We start from the raw sequence: 21,196 nt of genomic DNA on the forward strand, positions 1-21,196 counted from the left end.
TTGATCACCCCGTCTGCATTTAACCATCAGCTGTGGTTGCTTTGTAACTTAATGCAGCGTACTGTCGTTTGCTGGGTTTAAAAACTTGTGACTCACACAACTTTACGCCATACATGCGCTGCAGGTGTAGCCAGTAAAGAAATACATTCTGCTGTGCATGAACTCCGCGACCTGTCCGCATCCTATAAGTGTTCAATGTAAGCCTGAGCGTTAGAGAAACAGGAAGTGATAGAGTAGTGAAACTAAAAAGCTCCTGTTTACATCTGTGAGCTAAAAGGGACTTTTGCGGTGGTTTTTCAGGCTATTGTAGTCTCGACAATGGGTAAGGACAACTTACAGTTACAAGCTGTAAATTTATAACTCGACATAACTGCTCACCTGCACGTGTCTCTGAGAGTTTCCCCCCTCACTGATAGTTTTTTGCCCCCAAAACTCACCTGTTATTGACCCAATAAATCCTCGTTTTTTATCTGTGGTGTTATCCAGGTGTTAAAAGTCAAAACGCAGGTGTGTCATTACTGAATGTGACTAAATGTCTCTCCCGCCCCCTGTCCCTTCTTCCTCCCTCCAGATCCGGGTGGTGAATGCATTCCGCAGCTCCATCTCCCTCTATGAGGGGCTGGAGAAGCCCGAGTCGCGATCATCGATCCACAACTTCATGACCCACCCCGAATTCCGGATAGAGGACTCTGAGCCCCATATTCCCCTCATAGACGACACCGACGCGGAGGACGACGCTCCCACCAAGCGCAACTCCGCCAGCCCCCGCAATGCCACGCCCTCGCCCACGCCGCCCTCACCCACGCCCGCCACCGCCGCCCCCACCGCGCCCGTCTCTCCCTCCCCAAACCAGAACAATAACGCTGTGGAGAGCAGTAACCACCTCCTCCCAGAGGGCCCCAAATCAGGAACCCCCTCGGCCCCAGGGAGCCCCCTACACAGCCTGGAGACCTCCCTTTGATCTGACCTCCCCAGCGCTCCACACGTCACCACCACTTTTCTGCCCGCCACCGAGGAGCTCAACTCAGACGGAAACGAACGGACACTTGGAGAGGAGAGACGGAGGGCTAGAAGGAGAGCGGAGTCTTGTGTGAGCTTGGCTTGGGCTGGACTAAAAGAACAGCAAACATTCAGAGGAATGTACGGCTTGGTGTGGATGCTTTGGTCTTCTTTTATTTTTGGTTCTTATTAAATCCCCCGCTGCAACACGAGGACTCTCCACCCCTCCCTCCTTGGTAACTTGTTTTTCTCGGTAAACAAGGGGTGATTATAAACTCAGATTGAAAGTGACCTGTTTTTATTATTCTACTGTTATTATTATTATTAATATTATTATTATTTTAATTGAGAAGGGGAGGTTCCTCCTCCTGGCTTGAAGACCGTCTGTAAGAATTCTGAAAGAACCTTTAGCTTCTCTTTTATCTGAATGGTGTTGTATATTTATCTCTTTGGCCCTTGCTCATTCAAAACTTATTTCTGCTCCATTGGCTGTTAATATTTTGAGTTATTTATGTTTTTGGAAAAAAGCAGGTCTGTTTACAAAGTTTGTAGATACTTTTTTTCTGTTTGTAGGCAAAAGAGCTTCCTGATGTATGATGCAGAAAACTGGGACAGAATTAAAAAATGAATGAGAGGATTATTTCAGATACTGCTGTATTTTCAGGAAAAAAAGGGTGTTTCTATTGAAACTTAACTATTTTTGCCTGCAAGTTTTATTTGTTATATATTTGTAGATAAATGTAGAACCTTCTAGCCAAACCGATAAACACTAAGGCTTGTATAGAAAAGAGGTCCATGGGGGCGAGGTGTTTTTCACAGGAGACGGGACGGGAAAGACAATTTAGGACCTCTGTCCACTAACATTGCTATAAATATTTACTTCTTCCATTTCTTCGATAGTTTTCATGTGCACAAAACCTTCTGGAGTTCTGGATTCTCTTTTCATTCAATCTGTTGTGTTCATGGATTTCCACATGTTGAAAGGTTCACTCGTTAAAAAGGGAGTTTAGTTTATATCTGGGCCCGTATTTAGCAAGCATCTCAGGACGAGACGTAGAATCGTGCTGGAAGTTGGACTGGGAAACAAAGTCTTACCTCAGAGTCGGACATGAGGTCCTTACAAAGCCTCCTGCAGTCACGCTCGGTGGGGAATCGAAGTTCTCATTTTAGATTTTTGTAGTTTTTTGGACCATGAAATGAAACACCTTGTAGTTACATTCAGACGAGGCTGGAAAAAGAAAATGGCTTCACTTGCGGGTGTATGACAACCTAATTTATGCACGTTCAGGCTAAAACATATTTTGCCAAAACTTGTAAAAGCACGAGCAGCTTTTTTTTATGACCACTTGAGTTCAAATTAGAGCTTGATTAGCTAATCAGCCAGTGCGCCTATTTATTTTTCAGTAATTAGTTAATATAGATGAAACGTGAATGTGCCTTGGCTACAATAACAATTTTTGTCCCATCATTTGCCGCCTGCAGGTGACGGCTACTCCTACAAAATAAGCCTCATTCTGATAATCCTGGGCCAGCTCTGACTGAGTCTCTCTCTCCCTGGATGCTTGATACATATGGACCCTGGTCATCATTTGTAAAAAAAAAAAGAAATTGGTGCATTTATTTTCTTTTTTTTGTTTGTTTTTCTCAGCAAAACATTCGCCCCCTGCCAATGTACAATATTGACCTTTGTTTACTCAGGCATAGAAAAAGTATTTAATTTAAAAGGAATCTATAAAGAAAGAACCTTTTAACTGCAGACTTTGTGTATTTAGATAGCAAAAACATCGTCTTGGTCAAAAAGCAAGTGAATTATTTTCATATTTCATTCAATCTTTAATATCTCGCCTTAGAAAAAAACTTAATTTTGCTCCTCCGAGTTCTGGTTTGTTGACGTTTTAGGAAAAAAAAAAATCAAAGGGGGGAACAAAAGGCTTATTTTTTCTTCAGCCCTGTCCATAAGACTCCTTTCATCATGAATAAATGTTGCTGCATTTGATTTGTTTGTAAGATATTTTTGACACCTGTTGTACTGGAAACGCTAAAGAATTGGACATGTGCATTTTTCAAGAATAAAGACTAGGCATACACTGGTATCTATCTGCACAGGGTACTTTATTTCATAGCGTTCCTTGGGGAAAAATAATTTTGATACAAATCATAATAAAAAAATGTACCTTTGTATTTTTATGACAATAACTGATGAAACCTTTCATCAGACTAAACCAATTTTGGATGATTTGACACCAATCACATTATATGGGGGCGGGGTTTGGCCACTAAAATGTGTGTTGTTCTGGAATATTCATCTCAGGGTGCAAATGGTGTGAGAGAGAACAGGCCTCTTAGTTTAGTTTGTATATTACCACACACTTAATTCAATGTTTGGGACGGTGCTTGGCGACCCGGGCAGCAGGCTGCAGATTCTTCCTGCAGCCTTCTGGCCGTCTCCACCTGAAGGGCCGTGGACAGGGGAAAGGAAGTGGAGATGTTCAATCACAACGTTCTCTGAGGAAGTAGTTTGTTTTCCTTGTTTTACAGATGACATAACTAGCAGCTAGGATTGCATACAAAGTGAGAAATTTGAAAAGACGAGCAGAATCCATAAGAGGAGTTTGTTCTGTAGCTTCTTCCTGTAATGGGAATGAATGTTTTTCCATCTGTTTTATGGATTATTATTTTTTTATCTTTTAACATTTGGAAATAAAAGTACTTCATGTCTGTTTATCTTGAGCATTTTAAATGGATATCGTGATTGGATTTACATTTGAAACTTGTCGAGTAATGTGTATGGTTTTTAAAAATAAAAAATGTATTTAGCCTAACTGCAGGGCCATGTTTTTCATTTACCGCGGAGGACTCGTGGAGTAATGCATTCAAATGTGGACGCTGCAGAATGAAGGCACACCAACATCTTGCATGACAGCTAATAACCATGGTAACCAAATCACTGTTATATATAGCCTACATAAACAACTACATGCAACTGTCTGTAGCAGCACCTTTTAGGTCTAAATTATCAAGGGAGAGCTTTTTGTCAACTTTTGGAAAATGCCTGAAATTGTTCTTTTTCTCTTCAGCCATGTCTTTTAAATTCAGAAAAAGTTCAGTCATGATTTACTTTCGGTCTGTATTAGTTTTTTGAAAATTTAAAAAGAAAAATCTTATCTTAGAGTTTGAAAATAGTGGAAAAATCACCTTTTCCAAGAGCTTAAGGTGATCATGTCCAACCTACAGTTAATTTAATAACTTCTGCAACTAACAGAAGAAAATGTTGCCATTAGAAGTTGGAAACAGTTTTAATTAAAAGCCGAGAGAAATGTTTTTTAATCAGCATTTTATTCAAAGCAATTTGGTCGTACATGAACACAATTTTCAGCTAAAATGTCAGTTATTTCTTTCTGCTTTCTTTGCTTTACTTTTTGGTTTGAAGTGGGTGGGACTCAGCTGGAAAAGGATTGATGCCAGCACTGTAGTTAAATTTTAAATTAAAATACAAAGTTTTGTCTTAAATATTTTATATGATACAGAAAAACATTGAAATTACATTTTTAGACACCACATCATCATATAATTTAATGAAAATGATTTAATTATTTTTTTATTTTAATTTCCTGGTCATGTCCCAACCGATTAATCGACTTATAATCATGAATTATATCTAGATATGATGATTAATAAATAGTAAGCTTATATGTAGTTGCACATCCAGACCAGCAGAGGGCAGTAGACTTCTCCCCTGGTCTCATCCTGTCGCCCTTTAACCACAGATTGTTTATAACTGCGATGACTCACTCGGTTTTTTCTTCTTCACGAGTGACAACCACAGCCAAGTCCGCTGCCAGCACACCGCACTCTTGAACGTTCGAGGGACCCGGAAATAAAAACAGAGTGAGACGTCCTGTTTTTCCCCGCTCTGCGCACACCGTGGGTCCTTTCCGCTCCGCAGGAATGCGCTCTGCGGTAATGGTTCCCAAACACTGGGCGAAGGTCTGTTAGTGACAGGTCGCGACATTTCTGTAAGTACCGCTCACAGTTGTCGTGTGAGCCTCATATAATACACAGAAGTAGTTTAATAGTTAACGTAGCGGAGGATTAGATGTGTGCAGGTGTCGTGAGGTGTTGTCTTTCCCGTTGAACGCGACCATTTTAGCTAACTTAACGTTCCCGTAAGTTAACGTTTTATCCGTGTTTGAATGACTGAAGTCCTCAGCGGGGTTTATTTGAGCTGTTTCTTGACATAAAACATCACCCAGGTGCATGTTAGTGTAGCATGTAGTCTTGTAGTGTTTTATTGCTGTCTACAGTGGAGGTGTGGAGGCAGACTCAGCCTGAATCCCGCCTCCAAACACGCCCTCCATACACCTGTACGGATCGTCCCCCCCGGTCATTGTTCCCTCCGTGCTTTGTTTCTAACAGAGGCAGGAATGAGACTCCCCAACCGCTGAGCTCCAACATGAGAGAGTGGTGGATTCATGTGGGTTTGATCTGCATCCCACTGGTGGCCGTCTACCTGCACATCCCGCCCCCTCAGCTGTCACCTGCCCTGCAGAAGTGGCACGACGCCGGGGAGGTCTTCCACTTCCGGGGCAGGGAGATCTTCTACAGAGGTGAGAGGGACGTCATTGTGGACTTTTTTTAGATGTTCAGAGGTCCATTTGTTTTTTGAGCATTTTAAGGACTTCTCATCAATGCTTACTTTTACTTGAGTTGTGTATATTTATTGCCAGAAAAGTACTTTTGATACTTGAGTACATTTAATATCAGAGACTTGAGAGTTTTACTCAAGTACTCTTCGCATGGCTGCATACTTTAACACGCAATCTGCACTTTTACTCAGGTACATCTTTAGTGCACACTACACATTTGCCCCTGTGTTTATTACACATGTATTCCTCCAGATTCCCACGGTGCTTTGGGAAGCTCTGATGTCGTCATTCTGCTCCACGGCTTCCCCACCTCCAGCTACGACTGGAACAAGGTGCCCGCTGCACACGCTCAGTAGCTATAACTGAAAAATTTAGGGTGTTTTTGGGGACCAGCTCTTATGTGAACCGCACATTTTTGTCCCCCACACAGATCTGGGAGCCGCTCACCCAGCACTTCCATCGAGTCGTAGCACTCGACTTCCTGGGTTTTGGCTTCAGTGACAAGCCAGTGAGTCAAATATGTTTTTGTTTTTTTTATTAAATATCCTGCGTGATGCTTCTTTCACTCATTTCCTTCTGTGTCTGACCGTCCCAGCGCCCCCACAGGTACTCAATCTTCGAGCAGGCCAGTGTGGTGGAGGCCCTGGTGGCTCACTTGGGTCTGAGCAACCAGCGAGTGAATCTGTTGTCCCACGACTATGGAGACACTGTGGCCCTGGAGCTGCTCTACAGGTATGTGTGTGTGTGTGCCAGTGTATTTATGCAAATAATCAAAAACAGAGTCAAACCTGCTCACCTCCCCTCCTCTCTGTTGTTTTTTCTCTGCCCCGCGACCAAACCAGGAGTGACCAGAACCGCACAGGCCACCTGACCTTTAACAGCCTGTGTCTCTCTAATGGAGGTAGAGTGCAGTCTGTTAACTTTGGACATGATGTAGAAAACATTCTGGATTCTGAAGATTTCAGTGGAAACAAGCAATTTAAAGTCTTCCTTCTGTGTTCTGCGAATCATTATCTGCAGCGCTGCACCAAAATTCGTAAATGAGTCTTATGACTTTACCCAAATGTGATTACAGTGGAAGTGATACTTTTATTTCCAACAGGATTGTTCCCAGAAACACATTATCCACGGCTGTTCCAGACTGTGAGTCACCTTTGTCTTTCTTCTTCTACGTTTCAGCTCATGTGGAATCATTCAGATTTTAAAAATTTGGGGTTGTTTTGTCTCCTTAAGCTTCTGAAAGACTCCAGTTTTCTGGCTCCACTTCTGACACGTCTCACCAATTATATGATCTTCCAAAAGGGGTAAAATAGCCAGATTATGGTCCGAAATTACAGATTAAAACCAGTATGTACGTGCATGAATATTTCTTTTCATTGCTGACGTTGTTACCTGTTGTCTGGTAGGGTTGGAGACGTGTTCGGTCCCTACACGCAGCCCACAGACGCTGAGTTCTGGGACATGTGGACTGGTATACGCTACAACGATGGCAACCTAGTCATGGACAGGTGTGTGTGTTTGCTTTGAGTTTAACTCATCTCTTGTTATTTATCTCTGTTCATTAATCTCTGACTTCCCTCTCTCTCAGTATTCTGCAGTTCCTCAACCAGAGATCAAAACACAGAGACCGCTGGGTGGGCGCGCTCACTTCCACCTTCGTCCCACGTGAGTTCACAGTTGCATCAGACATCATGATGTTAATAAATCAGAGGGAGGAAGTTTTTTTATGTAGGCTCAAACATCCCCTGAAGGTATATTAACCCGGCAGCCTCGGCCAGCCGGAGACACGCCAAAACTAAGCTGCTTAGCCTGCGGGGAGAAGCCTTGTAGTCCATCTGTGATCCGGAGCTCTGGAGAGGGACGTGGGGGTAGGGATGTGCGCTGCTCACACAGACCTCATGTCAAATGCAGCAAAAAAGGCTTCAGCCAGGGTTTCTGAGGCAGTTCGTCTGAATTTTAAAATGAGCCAGCCTGCTGTAAGACCTCCCTTTTGAATCTCTCCTCCATTTCTCACTGTCCCTCCCTCCGTCTCCTCCTTGTCTTTCAGTGCACATGATCTACGGACCCCTGGACCCAGTCAACCCTCATCCCCAGTTCATCCGTCTTTACCAGTGAGTGCCCCCCACCTGATTCTTAAAGCCCCGCTCAGATTATCTGTAATACACTCATCTGCTCACTTACAAATTGCAAGGTAAAGGGTCGTTACAGATAACCTGAGCCATGTTCTTACTATAGTCTTCACACAGTTTATTGTTTGCCTATGAAGTTTATATATATAGCATATATATATATTTGTATATGTAAGTTAGGAGGAAGGTCTAGCTTTTTAAATGACTTAATGTTTTCGACTGAGGCTGCATTTACAAATATAAGCTAATGGCTGTGGAAAAAAAAACAATAGTGATGAAACTCCTCTCTGTGTCGTAGTATCATGTAGTCAGAATGATGGTTTAACTCGTGTTTTCTACTTATTGTTTAAATGAAAATAATGCTGCAGTACGCATGTTTGCATCTTCATTTTAAAAGGCTTTCTCCAGTTTATATGTATGTTTGTTTATAATACAAACGCCTACAACATAATCTCTAATATAAAGATGAACATGGAACAATAGTCTCTGGCTGGATTTGAACTCAGAACATGATTACTCACAGAGCATTTTAAACCGACATCCATCATTCCCGTCTTTATCTTTCGCCTGCGATAATCTTGTTTATCTCAGATTTGTATTTTGTTCCTGCAGGCAGCTGGTCCAGAGGTCGACGGTAACCATTTTGGACGAACACATCAGCCACTACCCTCAGCTGGAAGATCCCACCGGCTTCCTCAAGGCATATTTCAATTTCATCCACTCTTTCTGAAGGGGAACCAAACGCCTGCATTCAAGAACCTGTTGGATTCTTTTGCAACACTTCAAAGTGATAAATGACCTTTTTCCTGATGATTGTACGCAGGAGGAAAGCTGCGTCAGTTTGAGATGTAATCACAGATGATCAGCTAATTTACCAGCATCTTAAATGTCAGTCGCTGGCATTGGAAGCTAGAGCTAGAAACATGATTAATTTTACTTAATGCAACTAACTGACACAGCTGATGGGGAGTGTTGATTATGAACACTCAGAGGAAGCATGATACTTCAGTTTGTGTGATTATCGAACTCATCTGTGGGACATGTTTTGATTCCCTCCATTTTCTGTTCAAATCAGCTGCACTCTGAATGAATTTTGATATGATTTTCTACATTTCTCTTGATGTCAATGAAACAACTAAGTGTCGACTTTTCTTCAAATAAAACTAGTTTTGTATAAAAAATAATAAATCGAATGAAAGCTGCTGTACTTTGACAGTCAGATTTATTGAAGATTTGACAGAAGAATATTCTTACTGCAAAGAAAACATGGAGGACCAGCAGACAGTAGAAAGAAAACAATGAAGAAACACTTTTTAGTTCATTTACTAGAATAATAAAACATTTATGTTTCTTTCAGGTTGGCTGTTGACAGCATAATAATCACAATATCAGTATACATAAAATTTTAGAGCCGTGGAAAAGAGCAAAGTGAAGTGTCAGAGAGGTGAAACATCTCGTGGTTGTGTTGGCACGAAGCTGCAGCATCAGTGTTTAGCCCACGGATGCCAGGATGACATCAACAACTGTTTCTTCGCTGCTGCGAACCGTCACCTGCATAGTTACGCCGTCGGCCAGCGCCAGGCGAGCTCGGACCAGCACGTCATGACCTCCCCGAAACACACCTGAGGAGAGGGAGGGAAAGCCAATCAAATCACAAGAAGAAAAAGATAGCATCTTAAAAACATGAGGCAACGTAATCCTGCATAAAAGCTAAATTACATTAAATATTTGCGTTTTATTTGTATAAAACAACTCTTCCTAAAGACTAAACTGTGACCACATTCATCTTGATATCCAACACCTACCAGCGAGGAAGAGGACGTGCGAGTTCTTGTTTTCAGGAACTTTGTCCGAGCGCTCGCATGGCTGCATTCCCAGGAAGCTGATGATGTTACCCACCGCCTCTGTACAAGAAAAACACACATTAGTCACATATTTTCTCTTATTGCATAAATCAAGCATCATTTAACATATTGTGTAAATCCCTGGGAGCAGTTTTCTGCAAAAATATACAAAAAGTAATCATCATGATTTCAGCCTAAATCTCTGACTTCTGCGTACCGTCTAGAGTTCGTACAGACGCCAGGGCAAAAGTCTCCTCCTTCTCATTTTCATCTCCCACTTCTTCCCACGCTGCCCCGAAGTTTGGTTTCAAAACCTTCTGGATGTGGTCGGCAACCGTGACCTCCAGATCCTCCAGCTAAAGAAGAGCAGGGCGGAGGCGGAGAAGGAACAAGAAAGATGGAGGGGAAAAGGATCATTTACACTGATGAAAGTACACAAAACTCATAACTTGGATAGTTTTGTGGATGTGCTGAGATTACGTACCACATATTCATCGTCGTAACCGTCATCGTCAGGCTCTCCTGTGTTTGGGTCGCAGTCTCTGACCAGGTACTTCATAGTACAACTAAATGTACAAGACACTGTGGACAGATGGGACACAACGATTTTCTTTAATATTTTATTATATATCATTTTATTTGAATATTTCTTTTCCATTTAAACCCACTTTTACTGTCCCATGAGCCCAATAATGTCTTAGTGTTCCTACCAGCTGTGGGGTCGTCATCAGGCAGTCGGACCAGAGTGTAGCAGGAACCAGGCTGACTGTAGGGGAGGCTGGGGGCCGGGATGTAGTGAATCACCTCATAGGACTCCGATGGCTCCATCTGTACCAAAACCTGACACAAAGAGGAACAAGATGCAATCAGTCAAACTTGTTTCCTACCGTCTAATCCTGGAACAATTTTGCATACTGTTCAAATAAAAATTTAAAGACAAATATCTTATTAAATCTCCAGGAAAATCCAACTTAATAAAACAAAAATGGCCTCTCAGCTGGTACCTTCTGCAGGAGCTGGTCATTCAGCGTGTTTGTGCAGTCGAACTGGAACACCATGTGTCTGGCGAAGGTGTGTTTGATGCAGCGCACCACATATTCTGTCTCAGCCTCCGTCAGCTGCACCGGGTCGGACGACTTGAAGAGCGGGCCGAGACCCTGGAACTCTGGGATGGCCGCCAGTTGTTCTGTCAGCAAAGACAAAATTTTCAATGTCTTAATGTCACATTCATGTTGAATCTGATGACGGATGCATACTGTTAACAATCTTACCTTGATAAATGTCCTGGCGTGATGGGGCCAACTTTTCTGGCAGTTTGCTCGTGGCAATAGGGGCGATTTCTGGGAAGAGAAACATTAACACTCTTTAACGATCCGATTCTCGAGTATAAAAATCAGGAGAAACCCTGCGTAGATTAATAAACAGCTATGTGGTTGTACCTGTTTTCTGTTCTGTGATCGGAGTGGTGGCCAGAGGGACAGACTTCATGTCGAATGGTTTCTCCGAGGGATCCAGAGTGTACTGGTGCAGGGACTTCTCCAGGCCGGGGATGGAGACAGACAGACCTGAGAGCAACAGACAGAAGATGAGGCGTTAATGCTGTTGACCAGCAGCCACTGTGAATCAATAGTATACCCTCAGTGTGTGTGTGTGTGTTTACCATTAAAGATGTAGGCGGCATTCAGAGCCTTCTGCTTCTGCTGCAGCACGTTCATGTAGAAGGTAGCTCTGTCTCGCACCTCATCATCACTGTCCATCATGCACCTACAAGAACAGACATGAGTCATCTTACAAATAATTTATCCAGTGTTTGCTTCGTATTTTCCAAGGTGCAGGGATCCACAGTCACGCAAAACAAACAAAAAAACAAACAAATGAAAGTAATGGAGTACCTCTGCATGAGAACCAGGACGCTCGGCAGCAGATCATCATTCTGAGCTCCAAATTTAGCCAAAGCGCTGACAGCAGCTAAGGGCAGAAGAGGAAATAAGCATTTAAATAACAGTGCTGTCCTCAGTGAACTTTAACTTAGCCACTGAATAAAAGCAGCACTAACAGAAACAATTTTAACTTATGACGTCTTGGAGTAGCTATTTATTTGATGAGGGAACAACATCTTAGCCCAAACAACACATCACAACACAATTGCTCTGTGTGCTCTGATAAATTCTGTCCGGGTTAAAGAGTTTAACTTGGTGGTATTGCAACTGAACTACTGAACTACAATTCATAAAAGTTTGTCTCACCTGCACGAACAGCCTCGCTCTCCAGAACCACTCGGTTGAAGATGAAGCGGATGTACTTGGAGGGCTGCGGGGTGCGCGGGCCCTCTTTGCCCAGCAGGTGCAGGATCTTTGTGGCGAGCACCGTGTGCTCGCAGTCCTCGATGAACTCGCACAGGTGGGCCAAGCCCGTCTCTTTGCTCTCAGGGTTCTCCTCGATGATGCTGATGATGCAGTCCACGATGGCCCGCTTGTAATCAAAACCGCCCTGCAGGGAGAGGTGCTCACTGTGAGTCTGGTGCTCAAATTAGAGCGTAAACACAACTGCAACACACTGTAAGTTTTAACTTATTATCTTTTGCACTTATTTTGTTTGAAAACAACTGTTTTGATCAACAACTGCTCAACATTGATGTATACTTGAACATCTGTCGTAATAAAAGGATATCTTTTATATTGTGTGTACGTCTTTAAACACGTCAGCACATTAACCAGATTTTAGTCATTTGAATACTTAAACGTGTGGAAGCATGCAAGCTTCGCAATTGCCAACTGTGGTAACAATAGTTTTCTGTTTGCATGAGGATTTCACTGATATGGACTGTGCCCCTGTGAGGCAAAGACCAGATTGCGAAAGATCGTCAGAGTCTGTTAATAATCAACTTACATCATCTCTGAGCATGTTGGACAAGAAGTTCATCATGACGCTGTGCTTCCTGGGATACTTCTGGCACAGAGCGCTGATGGCCTGCACCACCACCACCTGTGGTAAACAAGCAGCAGGGACAGATTTAGGACAACAGAAAATAGAACAAATATAACAAGATTTAAAAAAAGGGAGGCGAAGCTGCGAATCTCATATTAAAAATGAATCTTTTGTGGCGACAGGAGCTGAAATCCTGGGTGATAAAAAACACCTAATCACGACACACTCCCACACATTATGCATTTGCAACTCAAACTACTGTCTAATCCTCATTCCTAAAAATGTATTTAATGATTGTTTTTCTTATTTAAATCAAGATAAATTGTTTATCCATGGAAAGAAATCTTTTTTTCCTCATTCTTCTCTGTGGAAGTCAGTGGGTAGATTAAATTACAGAGCTTTCATGTCCTACTTCAGGGGATTTCAGCAACTTATCGATGTGCAGCTAATGTAATTTCTTCCTACTCACTATAACACCTAAACACCCTATGAGTACGAATTAAATTAAACTAAAGAAAAGTGTCTGACCTTGAACTCGTCTGAGATCTCAGACACAAACGAGGAGATCTGCTTCATGAGTCGGTCCACGCTGCTCTCACTGCCGGTCTTGAGCAGTGTGGTGATGGCCAGTGTTGCGATGCTGCGGTTCGAGTCGGTGATCAGGTTCTCCAGGTCCAAGTTGCAGGCGGTCACAGCTGATGGATGCTTCATGGCCACCTGGTGGACACAAAGGAAACATCAGTGTAGATACTTAAGTATGTATTAAACGGAAAAATTGAGCTGTATATTTATACAATTGACTAGTTGATTGATTAATCGCTGCAGTTCTAAGTGAAGATGTACCTTGTTGAGGGTCCTGACTGCAGCGTATCTCAATGCTGCTTTGGGAGAGCTGCAGAAGAGCTGCAACACTGCAGGAAGACAAATAAAATCACAGTGAGACTCATAAACAGGGGATATAATCAGGAAAGTGAACTGAAACAACACATAATGATAAATTAATGAGCCGTGAGTAAACTACTGACCAGACACAGCTGGGGCCAGCTCCCTGGCTGTACAGTTGGGCATGTGGACAATGGCAGACGCAGCCTCGTACACCACCATCTCGTTCTTGTTCCTCAGGCAGCTCTCAATGAAGTCGAACAGTGGGCTGTCGTGACTGAGAACATAGAGACAGAACACATCCTGTAAACAAGCTGAGACAGTAAAGATGACAGCAGATAATTTATCAGCTGTCTCTACTGGAGCATCAGATTAGATCACTGCAGGTCTGCTCACCCTCCCTCTGTCTCGTCCAGCAGTTTGCTAGCGATCCTGATGAGCATGCAGTAGGCGAAGGGAGACTTGAGACCGGACTTGGTGAACTTGTTGAGCATCTTGGTGACGGCGAGGCGGTCGTTCTTCCTGAGGTGATACAACAGGCCCAGGGCATGGTACTGGAAGACAGGACACACACAAACAACAGCTATGAAATTAGTGTATTCAGTTTAATCTTAACTAAGTGATATTAATTTTATGAGTAAAATACATACAAAATAGATGTGTTAAAATAAAATAAATCCTGAAGTCTTTACACATGTCTATATACCTCACCTGGACCATGATGTTGTCACTGGAAGCAGCTTCCTGGGCTTCATTCACCCAACGCTTCACCACATCGTAGCTCATCTTCACCATGTGCTGAACACACAGATAGAAAGGAATTAATCACCCACCAGCAATGATATGATTTACGATTACACAACTGTGTCTCAGTTATAGATCACAAAATACCAATAAGTTAAATATGAAACTGTAGTTTATTTACCAGTGAGGAGACCAAGGCTGAACTGGACACACTGGGCACCTTGTCAACAATAGCCTGCTTCATGTATCTCTCAATGGCCTGCAGCATGGTGGTCTGTGGAAGAAGACAGGGAAAATTCAACAAACAACGTTTCTGTTTTCTTTCTTGTACGAGATGAAAAGATAAGAGGAAGAGATGGGGAGGAAGAAAACAAAACGAAGGAGCGCTTACATCTGTGATCCTGCAGAGGGCTCTGATGGCAGGTCCTCGGTACACATCTTCCTTCCCTGTCATGTCTTTGGTCAGGCTGTTAAATAACACACAAGGAAGAATTAAAGACACTGAACTCATAAGAAAAAGAAAGACATTACAAAACACTTTTACATAGACTTTTGTCTACTTCCCAAATATCATAACAACACAAGAAAAATCTAATTTTGTACACGCAAAACAATCTGTTATTATGTGTTTGTGCATTAAAACAACAAATGTTTTAACAAAATATCCACAACTAGTTTCAGAGGTACTTCCACTCAGCCGAGAAAGACACTTCCTGATAGAGAAACATTTTGGTACAAACCTGCTAGTAACAATGATGACATCCTCAGAGATGTTGGCCATCTCTTTGATGGTCAGGTAGCACATCCTCCTCAGGGTTTGCTGGGAGAGAAAGAAAGAGTGTAAACTTGCAACACTCTCCAAAAATGCACCATACACTGCTACAATGCAGCTTGAGCTACAAGTACTTAACCCATTAACTAATGAAGGATTGAAAGAATGGAAGACATCTTACATCATTGGACTGAAAGAGCCTGGTCATCGCAAAAAATGCCTCCGTGGCCTCTGTGGTCCCAAAATGCTCTCCCTGAATAAACAACGACACAAGAGTGAGGGGGAGTTTAGATGTCAAGGCACACTCGACAAACACAAATAAAGAGCTATTTTACATTTTTGACAAACATCTTTCTACCTGGTTGAGGAGGTAGATAATCTTGGTGAGGATGTGGAGGCATCTTCTTGGATTGATAGGGGTCTCATTGAAGATACGTGCCTGTGAACAAGAGAGGAAACCTTACTTCATTTCAGTTTATTCAGGGTTTTGTTTCTTTGGCTTATACTTATTTATCTCATAGAAGTGCAGAAAATGTTTGTGTGTATCTGTCAGTAACATCAAGTGCAGGCTTTACCTCTTGCAACACGGCACTCTTCTCCAGATGCTGGAAAGGGTTCGACCCACTTCCTAAATGACAAAACAGTACAGTGAGAACTGTGCAAATAAACCTTGACGTGTTACTTCATTGAACTTCATTCAAAGCTAACACACGTACAGGACGCAGGGTTGACGCCAGTTAAACCTGCTCAATAAAGCCAAGAGCTTCAAAAGCACGTGCAAGTTTGCAGAAAGACCTTGTTTAAATTATAAAATAGTTGCAGTAAGGTTTATCCATCTGGATTTTGAGAAGACACGTAACGAGTGAAACTAAATTAACAACATCCAGCTGGCACTACCCTAGCATTGCTAACGCTAAGCTAACAGCGTACGACCGGTGTTATTATTACTGTAACACCAAATAAAAGCGTATAAAAATGACAACGCAACTGCTAATTAGGTTATAGCTAACCATGCATGCATGCTTTATTAATAAAAAATAGCCTGCAAGCCACAGGTAACAGCCAGGTACAGTTAGCAGACTGATAGCTAGTCGGCTAACTGACCAGGCTAGCACCGCTAGCTACCAAAGCGTCCAACATCTCGTCAGTCCAGACACAATTTCCGTTTTTCAAACGGTGTCACTGTTAAAAGTAATAACTCTCCAATCTTACCAGACTCCTCGTCCTTCTTATCAAACTTTTTAATCATTATGCCGGAATGAAGCTGACGGACGAGGGGCAAAAGATGCTCTCCGCCTCGGTCATAAGAGAAGCTACTTCCACGTAGCCAAAATGAAAACTCGCTTCCGGTCGAAACGTCCACGTCAACGGAACGTACGTCAGAGGCGTTTTACGTAATGGCCGACAGAGGGCGCTGCTGACAAGCTGCAGGACAAAGCATACCAGAGTCAGTATCATAATTATATAAAAGTATATTATGCATATATTTACATGTAAGTACATATATACACATATATATATAGTATATACATAGTAATTAGTACAGTGTGGGTTGACCAATTATCAGGTCCGATATTCAGCATTTTTCAGATTATCAGAATCATTTTTTTAATCTGATTGATGAAAAAATAAATTAATTAAAAAATGTGCTACTTTGGCTCTGAGGCAGCGTGTTATCTGCAAATTAACAAATACTGTAACTAAAGTTATCAGACAAAAATAGCGGAGAAAAAGTACAATATTCGCCTTCAAAATGTAGTTTAATGGAAGTATAAAGTAGATGAAAATGTAAATTCTTAAATAAAGCACCTTAATATAGCACCAAAGCACAGTACCTGAGTAAATGTAATTAGTTGCACTCCATCACTGATTACTGATGCATTTATACACACAGTACTTGAATGTTGCAGCTGGGGCTGATGTTTTACTACACAGTGCTGGTTGGCTGACACAGTCTCATCTTTATCCATAATAATTATGATTTGTTTTGTTTATTTTGTATTTTCAACCTGAATCTACAAAGTGACTAGTAACTAGTTATCATATAGATAAAGTGGAGTACAAAGTACATCAAACTTGAGTAAATATACTTAGTTACTTTTCCACCATTGCTGACTGATGATTTGGTGTGATTTAATGTTTTAATGGCGAATCTTAAAAATCACACCAAATTAAATCTCATTGACATTTGTGCACCAAATCAGCTCCACACCTGCAGAGCTGACTCACAACCTTGGGGTGTGTTTTAACGCCAGATGGCCACTAGATGTCGACATTGTTCTGTGTTCTGAGCCCTATCTTGGGCAGGTGAACAACAACACCCCAGATATAAAACCAAAAAAGCTGATAAAGTGTTTAATTTAGAAGAATAAACCAAATTAAGCTGTTGACTGGTGACAGTTCAAGCATTTTACTAACTAAAATCAAGCTGATGTTCATGATAGCAGATCCATAAGTGACTTTTAACATGTTTTCTGAATATATATTTGGTATTTGTTCATCATAGCGTATGCATGCCTCACGGATGAGGATATTTATAGTTATTATACTATTTCTTTTAATTATCAACACATAATATGAACTTTCTGGAACATTTTTGTGTTGTAATCTCTTGTTACCTGATGGTCAACATACATCCACACCTTTATATCTATAAGCTTTAACTGGCCGATAATGTCAGACATGCTGTTGTGTCAGTAAGACTCTAGTAGTTACTTTAGTAAAGTAGAAAATAAAATAATAAAGTAAATCCATTATTTATTGATTCCATTGTGCAAAAAATCTTTATATAAAAAAGGCAAATGTAGTGCGTTACATCTGCTTTATTTGAGGAAAAATAATCCTTTATTTTGAGTATAAAAATAACAGACATCTGATGAACACATACATTCCCATGCATTTGCATTTTACTGTATTTCACGATCTTGCAGTTGGTTTGTACAGTATGTCAGTGTCAGTGTTGTGTTTCACACCAGAATCTGGAGTCACTGTGGGCTCCCATGTGAACTTAGTAGATAAATAAATGAAGCAGCAAAGAGAAAAAGAGAGAGAGAGAAGAGAACAAAACATGACTATATCAACCCTAATGTTATGATTATGCAACCGAATTACAAAACATTTCATTGGTCTGGATGTGAGAATGACTAATCACAACCGCTTTCTTCTTCTTGTTCAGTCCAGGGTTTAAAATTTGATGAGTGTGGGGCTAACTAACCTCATTAAACATTCATTTTACTGGAAATAAAAAGAGAGACTCTGAAGGCATTCATCCTTTTCCTCCAACAGAGTCCTAAAGCCAGAGGATGAGACCATTTCATCTGTTTCCAGTGGAAATATCTCATGTTTTCTTCTCCAATCATCTTGATACAAGTAAAACAACTCTGTCCTTATTGCTCTTGACTTTATTCTGTCTTGATTTAAGATAGTGAGGAAACAGATGAATCATTCCCACCACAGAGGCTTTAACAAAGAGCGTGGAGCTGTCAGTAACCGATGTGAACTAATCACATTTTAAGTTTGATTATTTTTTTACTAAGAGACTCTGATTCCTTCACATGAGAGCAACTAAGTTAAATAAGAAACGTGTGAGTGGAAAAAAAGAAAAAACACCCTTCACCCTGGAGAAACAACACCATTACTCTAAAGTAATCTGAGTATCACGGAGGCCAACACTGGTCATGGCTGTCTGTTGAGGTCGAAGTTGTGTCCGACTCTCTGCTCACTTCCTCCGGCCGATCTGAGCCAGCAGACGCGCGTTCTCGGCCGCCTTTGCGCGCAGGTTTTTGGCCTTTGCCACGTCGAAGAGGACGTTCATGATGTTGGTGGGGACGTCCAGGGACAGGGTCAGCCTGCTCCTCCGGTCCCCTTTGCTGCTGCTGCTGTTGCGGAGCATCTGCCCTCTGAGCTTCGTCCGGCTCATGAAGCGGTAGTTTGAAGCGGGACTTGAAGTCCTTTTTTCCCGGCTGGACTCGGCAGAAGAGGAGGTGGAGGAGGAGGAGGAAGAGGAGGAGAGGTACTCCGCGGACTGAAGGAGGGACCCCCAGCCGTCCACGGGGGAGTAACCCGGCTCGTCCTCTTCGCTCCGGACCCCGACCGCCATCTGGTCGTCGCACAGGAGGTCCAGGCGGGACTGGTAGAGGCGCAGGCACAGGCTGGAGGTCGGTGTGCACAGGACCGAGAGCAGCAGCAGGGTCTTCAGGGACGACAGCATGCTGTGTCCTCTGGGACAGGTGAGGAAGGGAAGGACAGTATTTACTTTATATAGTCATATTTTATTTCTTTTGCACAGTCTTTGAGTGTGTTAATCTTAAAACAAGTGACAAAAAACGCACTGATAGTCAACTAAAAGTGTCATTTCACATTGAATCTGACGCAAACAGTCTCCTCCACACTGTTATTTAACCCTTCCTTTATTAAAAATATAGTTTCAGGACTCAAAGATTTTCTTTTAAGATCGATACTTCAGAGCTCGTGTCTTCAAAAAGTCTGTCAGCTTCTTGCACAGCGTCTATTTCATCCACAACAACAGTTAAAAGAACAGCTGTGTCACAAACACGCAAGCAATACATTTCAACAACTTACCACTCGTGTCCTACAGCAAAGAATACAGTGAGAGAGGTCAGCCCACACGTATCTCTGCAAAGAAACAAACAAATAATAATAATAAAAAAAGATCCTCCCGAGTCAGAGTGTGAGGAGCAGTCCTGGTGAAGTGGTGCTGTGTGCGGAGGTCAGCAGTGCGCACCGTCTGACCAGCAGTGTGTCTCGCTCGTCCATTCCCACTGCATTCATTTAGTAGGAGCCATCAAACTGCAGCCCATACGCCAGCAACAACGTCATCCCGTTGACATTTTGGTTCGCTGTGAAGTTCCCCATTGGTTGTGATGCGGTGATGTAGTGGTAATTAAAAAAGAAAAAAAAAAAAAGTTGGTAAATGTGACCTCCCGTCTGAGAACATGAGACATCACGACACCACGAAGACAAACTGTTTTTTTTTTTCTCCTGAAGACTATTTTTTGTAATGTTTGACGTGTTTTTACTGTAGTCCACCTTAAATGATCGGTGTTATTGTTGGAATCACGTGTTAAGGACAGTTGCCATTCAGAACCACAGACATTTCCATCGTTAAGAACCAGGGACAGTTTTAGTTTTCAGAACCGGGGACACTTCCACTGATTAGACATTTCCATCTTTCAGAACCACGGACAGTTACATAATTTGGAACCACGGACAGTTCAGTCTTTCAGGACCAAGGCCAGCTCCATCTTTCAGAACCATGGACAGTTCCATCTTTTAGAACCAAGGACAGTACCTTAATTCAGGAAGGTGGACACCGCTCTCTTTCAGAACCATGGACAGTAACAATCCTTCAGGGAAACTGACAAGTACTTTTGGAAACAATGGACAGTTCAGTCTGTCAGGACTATGACGAACTCCATCTTTCAGAACCATGGCCAATTCCATAATTCAGAACCAGGGACAGTTCCATAATTCAGGTATACGAACACGTCCATCTTTCAGCACCATGGACAGTTACAATCCTTCAGGAAAAAAATGGACGGTTACATACAGTTCAGCCTTTCAGGACCGTGGCAAACTTAATCTTTCAGAACCACGGACAGTACCATACTTCAAAATCAGGGACATTTCCATAATTCAGGTATACGAACACTTCCCTCTTTCAGCACCATGGACCGAATTCAGGACCACAGATAGCTCCATCATTCAATTTCTAGAGGAAGCTTCTCTTTATTTAACCTGGTGTCATACGGAAACCTCTGATGACTTGTGAGCTGCACGAGTTAATCAATTAGTCCATTAGTCTTTGATAATCAATACATTGTTTTCAAAGCTGTTGCTATTACAGTTTGTCAAATATGAGCTCTTAAATGTGATGCTTTGCTTCGTCGTGTGTGACAGTAAACTGATAACATTTGTGCCTCGATGGTTGAAAGACATTTTGTTATAGTTTTGCAATAAGCCATTAAGTTGGCAATAATAAATAATAAAATATAAGTCAATAAATGCTCATAGTTCTGCAGTCTGGAGCAAAAAATCGAAGGAGGAAGGATCAAGTGTGCCATGGAGGTGTTTTGATGAATTATACCTTTACAGAAGCACATCCAGAGGGAATTTCATAACCTGGAACAACCCAAAAGTGTTTCTATTAATGACGTATTAACAGTTAATGATATTGTTAGTTCCAGCTTATAACAACATTATAAAGGACAGCTTATGAGAAAGTGGCGTCAA

The 21,196-nt window shown here is 42.0% G+C and overlaps 4 protein-coding genes across 9 annotated transcripts in view; 2 read left to right on the plus strand and 2 right to left on the minus strand.

The window, feature by feature from the left end:
• Positions 1–3,821, plus strand: part of atp2b1a (ATPase plasma membrane Ca2+ transporting 1a) — a 130,169-nt gene extending 126,348 nt beyond the window's left edge. For 4 of the 6 annotated variants that reach the window (XM_084346117.1, XM_084346118.1, XM_084346116.1 and 1 more), the window contains one exon: positions 572–3,821. In XM_084346117.1, coding sequence (XP_084202243.1) covers positions 572–961 — 390 coding nt within the window. In that variant the 3' untranslated portion in view covers positions 962–3,821. The remainder of the gene's footprint in view (positions 1–571) is intronic. The other 2 variants (XM_084346120.1, XM_084346121.1) reach the window with 2 other exon arrangements.
• A 1,078-nt stretch (positions 3,822–4,899) lies between these two features.
• mest (mesoderm specific transcript) lies at positions 4,900–8,981 on the plus strand. Its single transcript, XM_084345972.1, has 12 exons — positions 4,900–5,015; positions 5,416–5,606; positions 5,898–5,977; positions 6,076–6,153; positions 6,241–6,377; positions 6,488–6,546; positions 6,748–6,788; positions 6,879–6,949; positions 7,052–7,153; positions 7,234–7,310; positions 7,693–7,756; positions 8,387–8,981. Exons 2-12 carry the CDS (start codon positions 5,453–5,455, stop codon positions 8,502–8,504), a joined length of 981 nt encoding a protein of 326 aa, XP_084202098.1. The 5' UTR covers positions 4,900–5,015; positions 5,416–5,452; the 3' UTR covers positions 8,505–8,981.
• copg2 (COPI coat complex subunit gamma 2) lies at positions 8,980–16,299 on the minus strand. Its single transcript, XM_084345971.1, has 24 exons — positions 16,157–16,299; positions 15,520–15,572; positions 15,303–15,383; positions 15,126–15,197; positions 14,913–14,992; positions 14,564–14,639; positions 14,354–14,446; positions 14,140–14,226; positions 13,825–13,982; positions 13,572–13,705; positions 13,390–13,457; positions 13,075–13,263; positions 12,508–12,603; positions 11,865–12,108; positions 11,511–11,586; positions 11,279–11,382; positions 11,058–11,183; positions 10,890–10,958; positions 10,623–10,804; positions 10,329–10,458; positions 10,103–10,200; positions 9,836–9,974; positions 9,580–9,678; positions 8,980–9,396 (listed from the first exon to the last, which is right to left on the minus strand). The coding sequence occupies exons 1-24, from the start codon at positions 16,191–16,193 to the stop codon at positions 9,266–9,268; spliced, it is 2,622 nt and encodes an 873-aa protein (XP_084202097.1). The 5' UTR covers positions 16,194–16,299; the 3' UTR covers positions 8,980–9,265.
• Positions 16,300–17,748: 1,449 nt separating this feature from the next.
• Positions 17,749–19,750, minus strand: ucn3l (urocortin 3, like). The gene is made up of 2 exons (XM_084346277.1): positions 19,526–19,750; positions 17,749–19,164 (listed from the first exon to the last, which is right to left on the minus strand). The coding sequence occupies exon 2, from the start codon at positions 19,152–19,154 to the stop codon at positions 18,663–18,665; it is 492 nt and encodes a 163-aa protein (XP_084202403.1). The 5' UTR covers positions 19,155–19,164; positions 19,526–19,750; the 3' UTR covers positions 17,749–18,662.
• Positions 19,751–21,196: the final 1,446 nt, after the last annotated feature.

This window comes from Pagrus pagrus (assembly GCF_965226575.1).
Source record: "Pagrus pagrus genome assembly, chromosome: 23".
NCBI classification, from domain to species: domain Eukaryota; kingdom Metazoa; phylum Chordata; class Actinopteri; order Spariformes; family Sparidae; genus Pagrus; species Pagrus pagrus.

What these genes read in the sequence shown, in the direction of transcription:
- copg2 (XM_084345971.1), bottom strand. Translation starts at nt 16,193, where the DNA reads ATGATTAAAAAGTTTGATAAGAAGGACGAGGAGTCTG. An exon ending in TAAGAAGGACGAGGAGTCTG is followed by an intron (nt 15,573 to 16,156) that starts GTAAGATTGGAG and finishes TTTGTCATTTAG; the next exon opens with GAAGTGGGTCGAACCCTTTC. An exon ending in CCCTCTGCAGGATCACAGAT is followed by an intron (nt 14,447 to 14,563) that starts GTAAGCGCTCCT and finishes CTTCTTCCACAG; the next exon opens with ACCACCATGCTGCAGGCCAT.
- ucn3l (XM_084346277.1), bottom strand. Translation starts at nt 19,154, where the DNA reads ATGCTGTCGTCCCTGAAGACCCTGCTGCTGCTCTCGGTCCTGTGCACA.
- mest (XM_084345972.1), top strand. Translation starts at nt 5,453, where the DNA reads ATGAGAGAGTGGTGGATTCATGTGGGTTTGATCTGCATCCCACTGGTG. An exon ending in CCTGTGTCTCTCTAATGGAG is followed by an intron (nt 6,547 to 6,747) that starts GTAGAGTGCAGT and finishes TATTTCCAACAG; the next exon opens with GATTGTTCCCAGAAACACAT. An exon ending in TATATGATCTTCCAAAAGGG is followed by an intron (nt 6,950 to 7,051) that starts GTAAAATAGCCA and finishes GTTGTCTGGTAG; the next exon opens with GGTTGGAGACGTGTTCGGTC.